Here is an 18076-nt window from a genome sequence, read left to right on the forward strand (position 1 = left end):
AGGGCACCTGAAGGCCTTTAAAATGATTTGTTCTTATAAAAGGGATCCAGTTCACACAGCTCTGAAGTCCAAAATCAAATTCTAACTCTTCCTCGTGAGATACGTCTCTTCAGTAGCAGCACTGCTTTCCTCCTTTAAGCTCAGGATACGGCAGTGTGTGATCTCCCAGAGTGGACACACCGGTAGGTGCAGTGATACTTACGGTATGTATCTCTGCAAACAGAACTTGTCACCATGCCACCTATGCCCATTGCTAGTTACCCTGTATGCAGCTCCGACATTGGGAGTCTGAGTGTCTTCCCTCAGGCTGAAGTTAAGAGTCACTCAAAGCCCTGGAGCTGGGGAACCACTGCCCTAACCTGTGCAGTTAGAGTGCCTTCTCTTCCAAGACCTGTCTTTATACACACAGACAGGGCTTCGCGTGGCTGGGAGAGTTACCAAGATCACTGTAAGTCTCTGCTTAAGTGTAAAGTCTCTGCTCCCAAAGTTTTTAACTTATCTTTCTGTCAGTTGTTGATATCAGGTACTGATGTTTATGTGGTACATTTTTATGTTCATACACAAACCAGTGCTACTTCAAGTCACCTCTGGAATGTATGAAAGGACTTGTCTCTTTATACCTCACCTCTTCTTATAAATTTCTTATTAACCCCTAGAAGATTGTTTTCTAGTTTAGGATTATCAACAAATACAATTTACTGCTTATCTCAAGACTGGCTTGGTGCTTAAGGGCTAGGAAGAGATGGTGAATGGATACCTTTCCAATGCATAGTGATTACAATGTCTCCCCTCCTGCCACAGAGGCAGCCTTGACTAAATGACAAGCACAGACCAGTTACTTTGTTCCCAGACTTGATCTTGTGATGCCAAGGTCCCAACTGGTCAAGGCTGACCTCCTTATTGTCACATTTCCTTTAGTCACATGGTTCATTCTTAAATATGGACTATGGGGAAAAATCAAAGCCTCTTGCCCTCACATAAAAAGAATGCGTACCCAAGCAGACCAATTACAAATGTCAGCTCAATTAGCCTTATGGCTTTGTCTGATTTCAAGTACCATACAACTTCTCTGCCATAAAGGAATGGAGAAAAGTAAAGAAAAGAAAAAACAAACACAAACACAAAAACCAGACTATACTCTTTAAAGGGGCTGGAGCTCGCTCGGCAGTGAAGTCCTGCTAAGGACCTGGGTCTGGTTATCGATACCCTCATCAGATGACTCACAACCACCTGTACCTTCAGCTGCGGCAAATCTATCGCCCTCTTCTGGCCTCCGTGGGCACTGTACTCACAAACACAAGGCTACACACAGACACACACCCACACTAATAATGAAAAGATAATGAAAATAAATACTTAAAAAATAGCACAAGGCAAGAGATAAGGCAGGCAGCAGGGAGGGCTGCACAAGATGATGAAATCTAAGATGAGTTCAGCTTTGTGCAGCTCCGTTCTGAGCATCTTGGAAGTGGTAGAGGGGATCTAAACTATGTGTTTTAACATTGTAGCAGAGGCCCGTTAAATGGTGAATAATGTTCTAACACTCGGTAGCAGGGCCTCTAAGTGGTCCTCAATGCACAATACTTCAACATTCCCCTGGCATGAAGCTGTGGGTAAGGTAAACTCTTTGTTGCCACTGTTACTGAAGAAATCATTTTCCCTGACCATTCCTGTTTTGTCTTCTATTTTGTTTTCTTCTAAGACAGTCTTACCAAGTGACACATGTTGGCCTTTAGCTCACAGCAATCCTCTTGTCTCAGCCTCCCAAGTGGGGCCATGCATCCTGGTTCCCTAAAATTTTTCTACACTGAAGAAAATGTTATACTTTTGAACTTATGGTCTCCTGATCTGACTGTGTGTTTACATACCCATGAAAAGGAAAACCATGTTAACAAAATGAGAATACCTAAATCACACCAAAAATCTCCACTTCCTTAAGTCACCCTAGAAATCCCCGCTTTTTTATATCACCATCCTGACACTGCTTCCTTAGGTTAAAAGTTCTAATGGCAACACTTACAATTTCAGATGCATAGCCCCCATCTCTTACTGATGGGTTCTTAAAGTTTGAGTCCAGGTGGACAAGTAAATTCTTAAGATCTTAGAGATTCCTCCCTGCCTCTGGAAATAAGTGTCCTAACTGGGAAGGACCTGGGACTCCCTGACCCTTGCAGGGGATTGCGTTTGCAGAGGTGAAGTGAGTAAGAGGGCTGTGCAGTCCTGTGCCCACAGCCCCAGTCAAACTGCCCTCGCGCTGCAGAGATGACTCACTTCCCAGTTCTCACCTTCTACTTCCGCCTTCTACTCTCAGCCATCCCTATGAATCCTCAAGTCATAGCAATTCGAGAACAGAGCAGCCAATTTCAAAAACTGAGAAATGGTCAAAAAAGGGTAAAAACATGTCGGAAGTAAAACGGAAGCTGTAATCCTACAGGAAGTGCAGCACCCTGTCCCCTGAAGCAGAGTTCCCACACATGCTGTCATCAAGAACAAGCTACAAAGGGAATTTTGGAGACGACAAAGGTCTCTGGATCTTGTTCGCCATGTGAAGATATTAAAGATAAATTGCCATTTATTACAGCAGTGGGCCAGACGAGTGAGGTACAGAAACTCAGAAACACTTGAATGAATGTCCCGTGTTGATCTGTGGAGAACTCAGTACAAGCTTGTGTTATAGGAAGGCTGTTGAGTGTGTCAGCAGGAAGAACTTCAGCAATCACATACAGTAAAAGAAACTGAAGCTGGCCCTCATGGGGACTGGCAATTCTCCAAAACCCAGGTCTATGAAGAAGGAGGAGGCTAACCACTGCTCTCTCCGCTTGAGGATTCTCCTGCCTGGGTCTTCTGATCATGGAACTATTGAGACCCACAAGGGGGTTCATTAGGAAGGTTGTTCTGGCTAGATTTGGTAGCTTACACCTGCAATCCTATTACTTGAGCAGCTGAGGAAGGAGGATTGCCAGAATCTTGTGGCCAGTTTGGGCTATTAGCACATTTCAAAGGGAAGAGGAACAGAGCGCAAGGAAGAAATGAAGAACACAAACTTAACCGTGGACTATAGTGTAGTTTGCACACAAACTGGTCATTACTCTGTTAGTGCCAGGTATGAACGATTACCCCTTTTCTTTGTTGAAGTTAGTCTATGAGTAAGAAATGGCAAACCTATCTATTGCACAAGTCAGGAGCGACACCAAGCAGGGTACCAGTCTTGCTCCTCATAGTCATTGCTGCATCGACATCTCAGCCACAGATTCCATCATCCCACTCCCAACGCCACTTGGCCCATGCAGCAAGGATGGCCACCCCATACCCTAAGCAAACACACCAAACCCCAACAGAGATGCTTTTATCATGGTTGGTGTGGGTGACCATTTTCAGCAACTTTCCCATGTTTAGGTTAAAAACATTATAGCATGCATGTGACTGGAATTTTTTTTTTTTACTTGTTTTCCTCTGAGCTATCTCTGGCCAGCTAAAGTATTTAAAGTAATTTCAAAGTTAATTGTCAGTGTAAGGAGCTAGCAACAATGGAAATTAAAAATGTGTGCAGACATATGTACTCTAAATAGTCTGGGTGACTAGTATTGTTTTTTAAGTGGAAACCATTTCAGATTAAACTACTTTAATCCACCCCAAATCTCACTCACCTTTCAACAGAAAATCATCTCTACAAGAATTCCAACATTTCACATTAATTGAATTTATTATAGTGTGATGAGCATCCTAGCTCAATTCCAAATATAAAACCTCCTGCAGAAAGACAAAGTATCTTACTCATTTCTCCTTTACTTTCTGACAGTCACTCACCCAGCAGGAGCTGGCTCTCCTAGCTAGACCATCTGATCAGCAGGCCAGGGATCCTCCTGTCTCTGGCTCCCTGGCACTGGGATTACAAGCACACAGCACTGTGCCTGGCATTTGTGTCCTAGATCTGAAGGGGTTTCCTTATGCTTGCAAGGAAGGTACTTTATTCACAGAGTCATATGCCCAGCCTGAATCATGATTTCTGTGACTTAATAGGAGCCAACCCCTCCTACCAAGGGGCTGATCCAAAGGTCACAAACACAGGACAGAATGATCTACTGCCCAATTTCTTCAGTAGTTTCTGTGGTCCTTGCTGACTGTTTCACTGTCTCTATCCCTGATAGCCCTGGGGGTAATTTCCCAGCACAATACACATAGAAAAATTGAACTTCTATTCAAACACAAGTCTGGAATTGTGTCCAGATAAATAGCATCAGGGGGTATATTGTGACAATGTATACAGGGTGATGTTTGTAACAATGTAATTTCATTGTATGATAAACATCAATTTACCATTTAAAAAAAAAACAAATGCAGACTTGTCAGCATCTTACCTTGTTGCAATTGAATTGGCCTTGTTCAGATAAGAAGCCTATCTCTTCCAGCTACAACAGGTTAGAGATAAACCCGTGAAATCGCTCTCCCTGTGGAATGATACCGCCTGCGATCATAATTTTACACTACCGCCCAGCACATAACAGCCTGTGAGCTTACTTTATCTGAATCTTGCTAAGTCTATTCTCTATGCTATTAAGCAAGAGTGTGTCCCATGTCCACGTCATTCAATCGTAATTACACTTTTGACTAGAGCATGGAATAGAGCTCTCCCTAGACAATGAAATTCTCCTTATTACAACTAGCACAAGGACCACCCTGGCTTAACAATAGCAGGGCTTAGCACGCCACCATAGCTCAATAGTTTTATGTACAAAAGCACCAGATATTGAAAAGCTTATAGAAAGTATCAGATAAGAATAGTAATCTTTACCACCCCACAGTTAAATTTTTATTCTGTGACTTATTTTTGAAAGACACATTTTTTTCTTTTCCTTAAATTTCTTGAATAACTTCCCATAGGTAATACTATCCTACATATCAAAAATGCATAATTGATTCTTCTATTATAAGCAAAATTCATATAATACGCACAGCTACAATGTAACAGATAAAGATAACCTTGGGTTTAAAGGAAATCTAAGTGCAGACCATGGGCCTGGATACATCTGCGCACTTCCTTCCTCTCTTCTCAGTACATCAGATGAGTGTTTATTTCAATAATTAAGGCTGACTTTCCTATATTGGAGCCTTGCTATGTCATACTCGAAGACGAACATTGTGTCTTTTATGCAAAGTTAACTTGAAATTGCATCTTGTTTTATTTCTTTGATGGATACGAGGTGGGAGTAGAATCAGACTAATGATTCATGTGTACTCTGGTTATACAGTGTAGATGCACACTGACTCCAACACACACTGTGGGAGTACAAGATGACCATGGAGACCCAGAATTCTGAATATGTCCAGGGAAATATGATAAATATCATAAATATCAACTGTGAGATACTAAAATATATTTCATATGTAATACATTATATATGTACACACACACACACATGCTATACACACAGTCTGGCATACTAGATATAACTTTAGGTACAGTGACTCAGAAGGCTGACAGTTTCAGGATGGCTTGAGCCAGAGAAGGAGGCAATAAGGTACATATAACTTGGTATTATTAAAAGAGGTCTATGGTACTGCTCACAGACATCACTCTCATTTCAAATGTATAAGACTGTCGTCCAGACTTGAAACAATGTGAAACAAGAAGTATCCATGCACTTAGCACATTTTTTAAAATAAAATTCAGTTATATCTAGAGCCACTCCAATGATTTTGTATTGAAGATAACATATTGTTCCTTCAAAACAAGAACGGTTTAAAGAATCAAAAGAAAGCTTGCAAAAGCAGAACGGGCTTAAAAAAAATAGACAACAGATTATTCTGGAACCACGGGTGGCAGTGGTCTCATTTCACATCACATTTGCACTGGAGCTGAGAGCTCACCAGCGGGCAACCAGACAGAGAGCGAGTGCCAGAGGCTGCCCCACAGTGAGCACCAGAGGCCCCTGTCTCTTCAGAGCTGCTCCCATCCCTCTGATACCCACACACCCTGCTCTGGCTGCTGTGAGACCGCCTGCTGGAGGTTGCGAGCACCCTTCAGTTGGCCTGTCCATATCAGAACTGTTCTTATGGTTAGCCTGAGTCGCAGAGACACCCATTTGTCTCGGAAACTCTGAGGCAACAGCCAAGCCCATTTTAAAGAAGCAGGCAAAACAAAAAGAAAACCCAGGAGTTAGGAAGATGATTTAGGCTGCAGAGTGCTTCCTGCATGGACAGAGGCTTGGAGCCAAGCACGCATGTCAGAATCATGTGTAGCAGCCTGTGCTTGGAATCTCAGCACTGGGGAGGACCTCTGGGACCACCGTTCAGCCAGGCCAGCCAAGACCAGTGAGTGTAACATGCTTTTAGAGTCCCAGCTTCAAAAACAAAACAGAAAATACCCAAGCAAGCACCAACGTCCAACTTTGACCTCTAAGTGTGCATGCACACATATTTATGTGTATCAGAACGCAGATGTACCCACCCAGAGACGTTTAATAATCCCCACACAGAACACACATACATAAAAAAGTTAAGACAAAATCTGTGAAAAATAAGCAAATAGGAAAGAAAAATAACAAAAAATAAAGGAAGACTTTTATTATCCATAGGTTAAAGGTCAGGATGGTCTGTCCATTCATGGAAGAAACATTCATTCACATAGCTTGTTGGTAATGATCATGAAGTCGGGGTCTGGCAAAGTTATGAGGGCTTCTTTGGAGAAAAGAGCAGCAACCCACTTTGCTATTACTTTACCCACCCGAGCCTAGACGCACAAGGACTAAATATCTGATAGTCTTATACTACCACGCGTATATCGCAAGCTTACGGCTGCGATCTGCCCAGCAAGTCAAAAGCCCACAGAGAATCTGATTTGTGCTGGCTCACCTACCCTACCGAGTTTCTCTGAGTTCGACACCTAGTTTGTTTCTCCAAATACTAAGAAAGTAAGCAGCAGTTCAGAAAGGCAGGCTTGCATCTTTATCTGGCTCTGACTTAGGACTTAACTGGATCCAAACAGGACCCGGGCTTTCTCATCTTTACTGATCACAGAGTATGTGAAGTTTTCATCTCAGGAAATATCTTTTGGACTGAAGTTTTACATGGAAAGTGTCTCCCTGATTCCACCAGGCAGCCTTTCAGAAACCGCTCTACGATACAAAGACCACAAAGCATTCTCCATTTTCAATGATACTGAGTAAAAATGTAGAGAATATATTTCCTTATGAAACATAAGACTCTATTGTGTGACTAGGACAATAGCCTATTATGAAAAAGAAATTATTCACGTTGAGTAATAATACCATAAATACATTCAGCCACTTTGATAAGTGTTTATAATAGGTCTTATTGTAAGAACTTACTACATCCTAACTCTTCCAGACTGTATATTGGTAGGCATCCCTATAGCTCTGAGATTGCTAGAAGATAGTCACCAGGAATTGACAGGTTTGGCAACTTTACCTCCAAATACTTAGTATTTATTGAGCTATATCAACCCACCTGTTTATCAAGTCATCGGGAACTGAATAGCCTTTCATCCTTCAGTACAAAAATTATGTGTGTGTATGCGCGTGCGTGCATGTGTGTGTGTGTGTGTGTGTGTGTGTGTGTGTGCGCGCGCGCTCACGCGTGCGCAAGAAACACCATATACACTGTGTAGAGACAAACAAACATCCAAATGCACAAGTCACAATGCAGAGTCTGAGAAAAGGTTGTGGCACAGGTGAAGGGACAATGTCTCCACTGTCCAAGATTTAAGTGAACCCATCTAAACTGAAGTGACCTTTCACCTACTCCTATGGAAAAACCACATTTACCATAAACATGAACTTTAAGAATCAGAAAGATATACCATGAAGGAGGTGTAAAACTGTTCTGCTATGTTGATAACTGTGTGTGAAACTGGGCATGGCCAGAGCATCAGTCCCATGCAGACTGCAGAAGAAACCTTATCACATATGTGTGGTGCTTTTTACAGGACCTGCCGCTCAGGTGAAGAGTTTGGGCTAAATTCTAGAAGCAATACAACATGCATATTTAACAGTAAGGGAGACAATGTAGTCCTTTCTCACGTAAACAAGTCCTATGGAAATCTGGGGATGACGTAACACAGGGCTTAGAAATTTTGGTCATGACGTGTTCAAGTGTCCACTCAAGAGGAGAAAGACAGGTGAAGCAGGAAACATCTGAGGTAGAAACAAACTCGGAAAACACTCACATGGTGCAAGGAAGTCCAAATGTTGGCCTCACTAATACGGAACAGTTGTTTGCACCATTGCCTACACCTCAGTAACTTATTCTACAGTGGGGTCTCAACCACTTTGGGTCACAGATCTGCTGAAGAAGTTGCTAGAAATCACAGCACTACTCAGATCTATTATTTTAGTTTTTTAAAACTTTTTATTAGTATTATCGTGTGCCTATCTGTAAGCACGTGTACACGCGGGAATCAGAAGACAACTTCTGAGAGCTGATTCTCTCTTTCCAGAATGAGTTCTGGGGACACAGCTACCTTTGTCAGCCTTGTGTGCCTGGCTTTCCTTCCATGCTGAGCCACCTCAGTAGCCTGTGCTGCACTCTCATAAGCAGGATTCCCCATCCGCTTCCAGGCGAGCCACAAATCACAGATCAGGGCTTCACGCCATCCACAGTGTCACCACTTTCTGCCTCTCTTGGGCCCATTCATCTTTGAGTGTGCTTAAAATTATCTTATCGTTATCTTGGCCACTCTTTAAGCCATCACTATTTATATTTAGTCCTTCAGACTCCCGTATGTATGTCACTGTCACAGGGAAAATCCATCCAAGAAACACACACTTAGTTTGGAACGGCCCGACAACAGGCAGTGGTCAAAATATTAAGCCGATGGCACATCGGAGAGACACAATAGCAGATGGGAAATCTGTCTTCTCACCACGCCACCTAATGTTTCCTACTCGCTGCTCCCTTCTCCTATTCGACAAGAAGACACAGGGCCACAGCCTTGAACAGAATGGTAAGTCTCAAGGAGAGATAAACCAAGGAGAATATCACTAAACTTGCCAAGTGACAGACAAGAAGATATAAACTATACCAGAGTTCATGTGAAGGAAGGTCAGAAGCGCAGACCCTGAAGTCTGGGTAAATGCTGGATCTGTGACCTAGGACACCTTTTAATTTCACCTTGTTTCAGTGTCCTCAAATATACAAGAGAATTAGTAATGCTACCTCACAAGATTATTGTGAAGGTTGTAAATTATTGTGGTACCAAGGAGGGCTTACTCCCTCTCTCCACACACGCACATACACATATGCTCATACTCATAGGTGTGTATGTGTATAGGTGTATTACATTATCTAAAATTCTTGGAGGTAAAACAGTCAAATAATTGAAGACTGTTTGACCCATGAGGCCTAACAATGATGAATGTAAACAGCTACATCTAACGTCTCTTCATCAGGAAGAATAGGAAGCCAACTTTGATTCTGGCTAACTTTAGTCATGTCATCTTAACACAATATGCATTTTGTATGGATTTTCCCCAAATTATGTGTCAAAAGCAGGTCCCTCAAAAAGCACACTAAGAACTAAACATCATTTCTTATGCTCCCTTGCAGAATCGGCTCACTGGAAGGAATTCTACGATGCCTGATATGAATTGTCTGTGTGGTTCTTAAACACATGATCATTTGGAGCAAAAGACTGGAGCCAAGCTATTAGAGGAATAGCCTGGCGGACAGGGAGACCATGAGAAACCTACCATTGTGTTGTGCTGAGCAGTGGGGGTCCTAGGACCACAAGTCTCTTGCGTCAGCAGAGAAACTGGCTGAAATTCCTCAGAGTGAGGCTTGTTGGGAAAACTCACATGTAAGGGAAGGTGAAAGGCTGGGAGCCTCTCACTCTCCTCCTCTTCCACTTTCTGTCTGCTTGTCACCATGGCTACCTCTCCATCTGTCTCCCCATACGGAGAGGCTGGTCGCTTGGAAGACATCCTGGAAGGAACAAAAGAGGAGAAAATAATGAAACCTCCACATAAATCCTTAATGCCGTCATTGTGTGGTTAGGGGCCATTGTAACAGAAATGCCTTTTTGTGCTGGCGGAGAGCAGGAAGCCATCCAAACACCACTGCACAGCGCACACAATCAAAAACAATGGCCAAGCAGGTAGCGACAGAACAGGGCTTGTTTGCTGCGAGAATAATACACTAATATAGCACTCTCTTGTATTCTGGCTTCTTAAACAAGAAAATTCACCTAAGAACACTGCATAATGCAAGTCCATTCCATTTTAAAGGGAAGAAAAGTATCCATCTAGCTTCACACTTTGATAGACCTTATTCAAAACAGAACATCTGTGAATAGCAAATACTGTGGGCAGTTTAAAAGAAAGAAAAGCACTAAAATTTCCTCCATCAAAAAAATATATAATAAAATAAATACACACTCTGCGCTCTTACAAGTTTGCATTGCATTAACAGTAAGATTACTCTGAGACCCAGAAATATGTCTGAAAGTACTCCTCAGAGAAACTGACAGAAAGTTGGATATTTGTTCAAAAGTTAAGAACTAAAAACATTTTATCGTTGGTGACTCGGGAAACATTTAACCCGTCCTGGCATTTGGTTCCAACACAGTGAGGTAGCAAATCACCCAGGGATATTTTTCAAAAGTCTAAATCGAGCTGTCTAAGCCTACATCATATAGATGTGTACTCACAGTTATTTGCTCCTTTGCATTCTTAAAGACAGAAAGAAAGCCCTGTGCTTTGATTTGGTAAGAAAGGCCACATGAAACCAGGCTTAAATAAAGGGACAAGAGAACCGAGCACTTTCTGTGGTTCAGTAGGGTTCAGATCATCATGGGTGCTTTAAATACAAGACAAACTGTTTCAGAGAGAGGGGCAGAAAAGTTTTACACAAATGTGGAACTGAGATAAAATGTCTGATATGCAAAGTTAGCTGTCTTGTGGTCCGCACAGCTTGACCTGAGCTCCTTTGTTGTTCTTCAGCATACAAAGGGTGTTTGCAGAGCCCTCCTCTTTCATTCTAGACTAGCAGGAAAGGAAGTGGAAATCCTACCCACCAGTGAAGGCCTTCACTACTGTTGTGCACAGTGCAGACTTTTACATTCCCAAACAATCTGTTTCTCATCCCTGAAGAGTGATTCTGCTATTAGTGTTAGACTCTCTCTTGCTCAGTTTACTCATCTTTAAACCAAGAGACATCTGCCTCTTATGGCTTTTGGAACAAGAATCAGTAGAGTCGCTCTCTTGCTCTCCTACTCCTGTTTCCTGCTTGCTTTTCTCTTGCCCTCTTGGGCTCTTCTCTCTTCCCTTCCCCTCCCTTCCCCCTCCCCTGGGTGGTCATGGTTAGCCTCTACTTCTCTACAATCACCTCTCTGCCTTTCTCTGCCTCTGCTACCTTCTTACCCCCTCCCCACATGCCCTGAATAAACTCTATTCTATACCAAAAAAAAAAAAAAAAAAAAAAAGAATCAGTAGAGTCCTTAGCTCAGGGTAGATACTTGCCGAGTGCAAGCTCTTTCTTATATTATGGACTTCAGACATCTCATATGAATCTCCTCCCTCAAAAACAAACAAACAAACAACAAACAGAAGAAGAAAAATAGAAAAGATAGAAAAGAAAAAGAAAGGAAAAGAAAAGGAAAGAAAGATAAAAGCTTCAAAATCAGGGAGACATTTTTTCTTCTAAGGGTTTAGCTGTAAAATGGCCATGCCTACCAGGAAACTTCTCCCAGACCTACAGCACATAACTGTAAACTAGCAATATGAATCATCAAGTAATTTAATAGAAATGCTATCAGTGACATTGTTGACCAGCCAAGACCAAGTGGATCAAGATGAGGAAGTATCTATAGGCAGCTGCCATGTGAGGTCTCAGCGCTCAAGGGGTTGTAAAGATTTTCATCTGCATAGCGAAGGTCTATTCAAAGCTGCCTCTAAATGCACAGAAAGGGCAGAAATGGCTGAAACAAGTCCTCTTAGAGTCGTTTAGGTCTCACTGGTAATATCACTAAATAGTTACATTATTGCATGTAACAAACTCCTAAACACTGAGCAGATGCAAATCACAGGCTTCTGACTCTGTTTCCCCAGCAGCTATCTCATCCAGTATTAGAAGAGCATGCTCAAGCACTGCTGAAGCACGTAAGGTCTTTGTGGAGAGACTTATCTCTGTACACTAGTGGGAAGATTTTTAACCATTGGTTGCTTCACCAGTGAAGCACTGGTGCATGTGGTTTGCAGGAGCATCAACTTTTTACTGGAACTGATAGATGATATTCTACAGTTCTCCATCACAGCCTTGTGTGAAATCAGTTTTCCTGTGACTGAATATTCTAGGCTATGGGCACCATTTGACCCCTGGTCATCAGACAAGGAAGTTGGCTCAGTTGGTCTCTAAAATCATTGCAGTTCTATGGTTCCCAGGAGAAAGACCAAAGTGCTGAATTCTACATTGTTACTCTTGTTATTAGTGAAATCCCCAAATCCAGAAGTAGAAATATAGAAAGCAAGACAGAAAGTGGAGACATTGAAACTGTTCTCCTCATGTATGGCCAACTCTGGGCACAGATGCATTACCAATGCAAGTGACTAAGTTGTGTTAACCAAACACAGCATTAGAGGGAGTAAACAGCTCGAGGTCATGAAGCTAGAAGGAAACCCATCGCCCCAGCTCCATTTTCAAAGTAGTATAGGATGCCGTTCACGTGTTGGCCTTTGGAAACAATGCTAATAAATGTCAGGTTAAAACCTTCTAGGATACAGACGCTTGCAGTAAGATCATATGTGAGTATGATTCAGTAAGGCTAAGATGGTAAAAAGTAAAATTCCTAACAAATTATACAGAGATCCTCAGAGTGCAGCCTCACGGAGGTGTCCATGATTCCTGTCACTCACAAGCTAACAGCAAAGTGAGCCTTGACACGGTGGCCTTCTTCCAGTTCTGTCTCCACAGGGACCCATCTTAGGTGGAGCAAAGTGTCAGGTCTTGACAGTAGAAAGCCGCCAGACTCAGCTTGGTTTAGAAGGGCTGTGATCCCCATTCTTGCAGAGTTGTGCTGCACAGTGTGAGCGCCTGAGACCAATCTGGGGAAATGACTGGTCTTAGGTGCTTTACCAGTGAGAAACTCAGACCTCAGAGAAGATGGATCAAGACAAACACAACTGAAGATGGCCACGCCTCGTGGGGCTGTACTTCACAAGTGTGATGGTGGTGTCTAAACTCACTTTTACCTATGGGCAAGGAAACATTCTTCAAAGAACAACTGTCTCATCTAGGCTAAGAGAGACAGTTTGAAATCACCAATAGGTGCTGGCTTATCCCTACAAATTGCAAGACACTTACATAATAAAAAAAAAATTAATGACAATGTTAGGGTCTCAACTCAAAAGTTTTATGAAGTGACTAAGAAGATTTTATGTAAAGGGCATAAAAATAGTGAAAGTCAGTTGAGGCTAAGACCCAGCTGACATATAAGTCATGTGTCCCCTGTTCCACAGGGACAGAGGCTCCGAGAGAAGGAAGAGGCATGACAGGGAGAAATGGAAGTTTGGGGATAAATAGAGCTGGGTTTCGTGTAGGAAGTAAGAGTGGAAGCAGAGAGGCAGACGGAGACACTTTTAGAAAGTCAATATAAATTTAGGGTTCAGGTTTATTTAGGAAAAGGAGCAGATTGAGAAGCATGGACGGAATCCCATCTCTCCTCTACAACACTCCTGGGATGCTGAGTTACATGAATGGAATAGATAAGCCACGGTCCCCTTGGAAGGAGACACTGGCTTTCGCAAGGAGTCACTCGCTCTTTCCCTTTTACTGTAATGTTCTGCATAATCATGCTAGTGTGCTAGTAAGACGGTCCTCTTAGGATGACTGGGTCTCCTGCTGTTGAAGGAAGGGTCTCTGGGTGTGTCATGAACACTCTGCCTGGAGAATACCTCCGTTGTTGTGCTCAGTTATGGAGAACAAGCTTATGGGTAGGAGAGGAATTGAAACTGCCAACAGAAAGTAAGACCAGTCTGCATGAGCACCACAGTAGGCTGACCTCCAGTGGGGCTATTACCTGGGTGTTTCCTACACAAAACTATTGGCATGGGTTGACTGTCACAAGCTAGAACTCCTTAGTTATCTTTAAATCAGTGAATGTTACCAACTTCAGGTGCTCATCAAAACAAGTTCCTGCCTACTCAAGACACTTGGGCCCTAATCCCCGAAGCCTGTGAAAATGTCAGGTTTAATGGAAGAGCTGGTTTTATGACATGTTGGAATGGAAAGAATGTGGCTGGAATTGTTCAGGGGTCTAATGTGGCCCTAATGTTTTCAAGGGGGAAAGCCAGAGGAGGCAGAATCAGGTGCTAGGATGCGAGGATCTGATTCCGCACAATGGCCTTTTCATGCAGAGAAAGATGAACCGAGAAATGCAGATGATGCCTATGTGGCCGAGAAGATCGTCATGAAGAGACTCATCCCAGAGACACCTTGATTTTAGGATCTCTGACTTGAAAATCGAGAGTCCAAGCCACTCACTGTTGCCAATAACACCCCAGTAATCCCAGTGCACAAGGTCCACACTGACTGTCTTCTGCAGCTGAACACCTCTTCCTACGCACTTAGACCCTGCTCTCTCTTCAGATCGATTTCTCCTCAGATCCCTTATCCAGTCAGGGCTCATTCAAAGCCTGTCTGAAGGCCAGGCTCCCTCCTCCCCACTCTTCTGGGCACAGTATTTTACACTTACTTCTTTGTTTATAATCTGTCTCTCCCACTAGAATACAGGATCAAGGAAGACAGACTTATTTCCATTCACAGCTTCTTGACCAGGATCTAAACATCTCTGAAAATAGTCTTTTAAACACATCTATTTAATGAATACCTACTAAATCCAGCAAGAGACCTTCAGACTAGGAGGAGCTACAGTGCCTGTAACTTCAACTATGACCGGCTATGTATGCCAGCAGTGTCTCAGTTGTCAGAGAGAGACAAGTCTGACCAAGTAGAAGTGTTGTCTTCTTTTTGGGGATTCCCATAGTGGCCCTTCTCATGTTGTTTTTCTCATATGATAACATTCTTATAAAAATATCTTAACCCTGAGTTCAGTTCTGTTTCAGATATTTGTGGATGGCTGGGGCCTACTCAGTGGCTAGAAGTGCTTGCTGTGCAATCATGAGGACCAGGGTCCTAGTCTCAGTGTCTGCTTGCTGGCTTAATATAGCCCAGAAGCCACGACCTTGTTTGGGGGCAGTCACGCTGGCTCTGACTTCCTTTTCCATATCCTCTATGCTAAAGCAGATTGAACTATTAATAGTACAGACAATTCCTAACAGGCCGTTGCACCATAGATGTGTCTGTCAATGAATGAATGAATTAATGAATGAGAATAAAATGAAGAAACAGAGTGAGAATACTTGGTTTCTAACCATTATGTCACAAAAAACAGATAGTGTGGATGTATTGGATTTTCTGGTTTGCCTTTAAGTGAATAAAAAATATATAGCCATTCATTCATTCATTCATTCATTGAAAAATATTCAGAGAAAGATCCTGTATTTCAAGTAACATAATTAAGAAGTAAAGAGTATCCTGAGGGACAGAATGAGCCCATCTCAGTAGAGTAATCACATATAAAAACTGGACAGACAGACGTCAATAAATATAGGATAAAAGTATTCCAATGAAAAGTGACTTTGTAGCACACACACACAAAAACACTCTTACATACACATATAAACCGTACACACTCTCACACACTTTCACACACACTCACATAAACATGCACAAACTCACACAAAATAAAACTGAGTTGCTATTAAAGGAAAAATAGAACATGCTTTGGGATAATGTGCATGAAGCAGGGGAAGGAAAATCAGAAGCTAAAAAGAGGGATAAGATTAAATACTGAAAGGTCTGATCAAGCATCAGCTTTCAGTGGCTAAACAAGAAAGCTCAAGTTTATACAAGGGCCGAGAAGAACTAGTCAGAGTTTGTAATTCACATAGCAACATCACCTAATAAGTTTTTATGAATGTGTGTATGTTTGTGTATGTATATAAGTATATACTTGTGTTTATATATACATGTATGCATAAGTGCACACAGGTTTGTATGTATATGTATGTATGTATACATATACATGTGTGTAAGCACATTTGTGTAAAAGTGTGTATATGGATGTGAGTGTGCATATATGTATGTGTCTGAATGTGTGTAAATGTGTGTGTTTGTATGCGTGCATACAAGTGTGTGTGTACGTCCATATGTGACTATGTGTGCATATGTGTGAACACATATATGTAAAATGTATGTGTGCATGTGTGTATGTATGTGTGTATATGTGCACACACATGTATATGTGTGTACATATGTGTCTGAGTGTGTGTAAATGTGTGTGAGTATTTTGTGTGTGCATAAATGTGTGTGTGTGTGTGTGTGTGTGTGTGTGCTTGTGTGAGGCTAGGGGTCAATCTAAGTGCATTTCTCAGAAGCTGTTAAACTTCTTTATTCAAACAAGGTCCTTCATTGAGACCTGGCTCCCAACTAGGTGATGCTGGCTAGCTATGGAGTTCTGAGATTCATCTCTCTCTATCACTGAAGAGCTGAGACTGTAACAGGAGCCCATAGTCAGCCTTTTCCTAGGTGCTGGAGACATGCCCCTGGTCCTAATGCTTGCAGGGCAAAGCACTTTACTGACTGAGCTGCTTCCCCATAAATGGTATTTTTAAAAGAGAAAAAATTTATGTCAAAATCTTTCATTTTTAGGAGACCACTGTACAAAGATGAGTGAGCAAAGAAAACTATTGGGAAAAGCTCAACTTGGTAAGTAAAGCAGAGCGATCACTCTCCTGGCCATTTGTGGGGTTAAATGCTTAGCATGTGAATCTCTGTAACCCGCATCAAGTTCTTCATTGACTTGAGACTTCCTTGTTGATTGCTCACTCAAACACTAGTTTTAATGTCTTCCTTTCTCTCATGTTGACACATAGCTTGGAGTAAATCATATTTTGAAAACCCTTGAAGATGGTGAAAGGGATGTGCCCTATACTGAGAACATGCAATACAACATACAAAACAAGTAAGCATATGGATAGATAGATGGATCTAAGCGCATTTCTCAGAAGCTGTTAAACTTCTTTATTCAAACAAGGTCCTTCATTGAGACCTGGCTCCCAACTAGGTGATGCTGGCTAACTATGGAGTTCTGGGATGGATGGATGGATGGATGGATGGATGAATAGTTGGATGGATGGATGGATGGATGGATGGATGGATGGATGGATGAATGGATGGATGGATGCACAGGTGGACAGATACATAGATAGATACATATATACATTGGCGAGAGAGAGAGAGAGAGAGAGAGAGAGAGAGAGAGAGAGAGATAGACAGACATTTCCTGGCTTTCAATTTGGACATAAATGTCTCTGTAGATCCCCTAAGTAGGTTTGTCCCTGGAAGTCCCTACTGGACAGCATTAGAACCCTTAAGAGATGGACCACAGGAAGTCTGCAGGTCACTGGAGCTGTGTCCTGAGGGGATCTTGAGATCCAAATCTCCCCTTCTCTTTGTTGCTTTCCCTGTATGGCCATGAGGTGGCCAGCTTCCCTCTACAGGGCTTCTGTGCTGCCTCACCATAGCCCCCATAACAGGGCCAACCAATCACGGTGGTTTCCTTTGAGCTAAGATACACCTTTTGTGTGTATATTTTGAAATTCTGGTGTATTTGTTAGTATAGTCACTTAAAGTTGACTGATACCACATTTAATGAGGAAACAACTTATTCTTTGGAGTTCTTTTCCATAAGTGGAAAGACAGTACCTGAGGCCATATACAGACTTTTTAAAAAAAAAAAATTAAGAATGCTGGATGGAGATAATTAACAGAAGGAACAAAAGTCTACTGCATATTAAAAATCTATCCAGGACAGAATGTCACCCATCCCATAGGTGCAATTGAAAGAGATATGGAGCTTGAATGAATCTATTTTAACTTAGTAGGTAAGAGAAGAAACCCAGTCCTTGGATGCATAATCTGGTTACACACTTAGAATGCCACAGTATCAAAAGCAAATAGCTGTCGTTACCATTTGTCTGTGAATTTCAGTTGTTGTTGTTTA

General features: G+C 42.1%; 1 protein-coding gene across 8 annotated transcripts in view; it reads right to left on the reverse strand.

Moving 5' to 3' along the window:
- Positions 1-18076, reverse strand: part of Sox5 (SRY-box transcription factor 5) — a 974603-nt gene that overhangs the window by 314729 nt on the left and 641798 nt on the right. For all 8 annotated transcript variants that reach the window (XM_052175238.1, XM_052175240.1, XM_052175244.1 and 5 more), the window contains one exon: positions 9813-9939. In XM_052175238.1, the coding sequence (XP_052031198.1) occupies positions 9813-9938 (126 nt within the window). In that variant the 5' untranslated portion in view covers position 9939. The remainder of the gene's footprint in view (positions 1-9812; positions 9940-18076) is intronic.

This window comes from Apodemus sylvaticus, chromosome 2 (assembly GCF_947179515.1).
Source record: "Apodemus sylvaticus chromosome 2, mApoSyl1.1, whole genome shotgun sequence".
Classification (NCBI taxonomy): Eukaryota; Metazoa; Chordata; class Mammalia; order Rodentia; family Muridae; genus Apodemus; species Apodemus sylvaticus.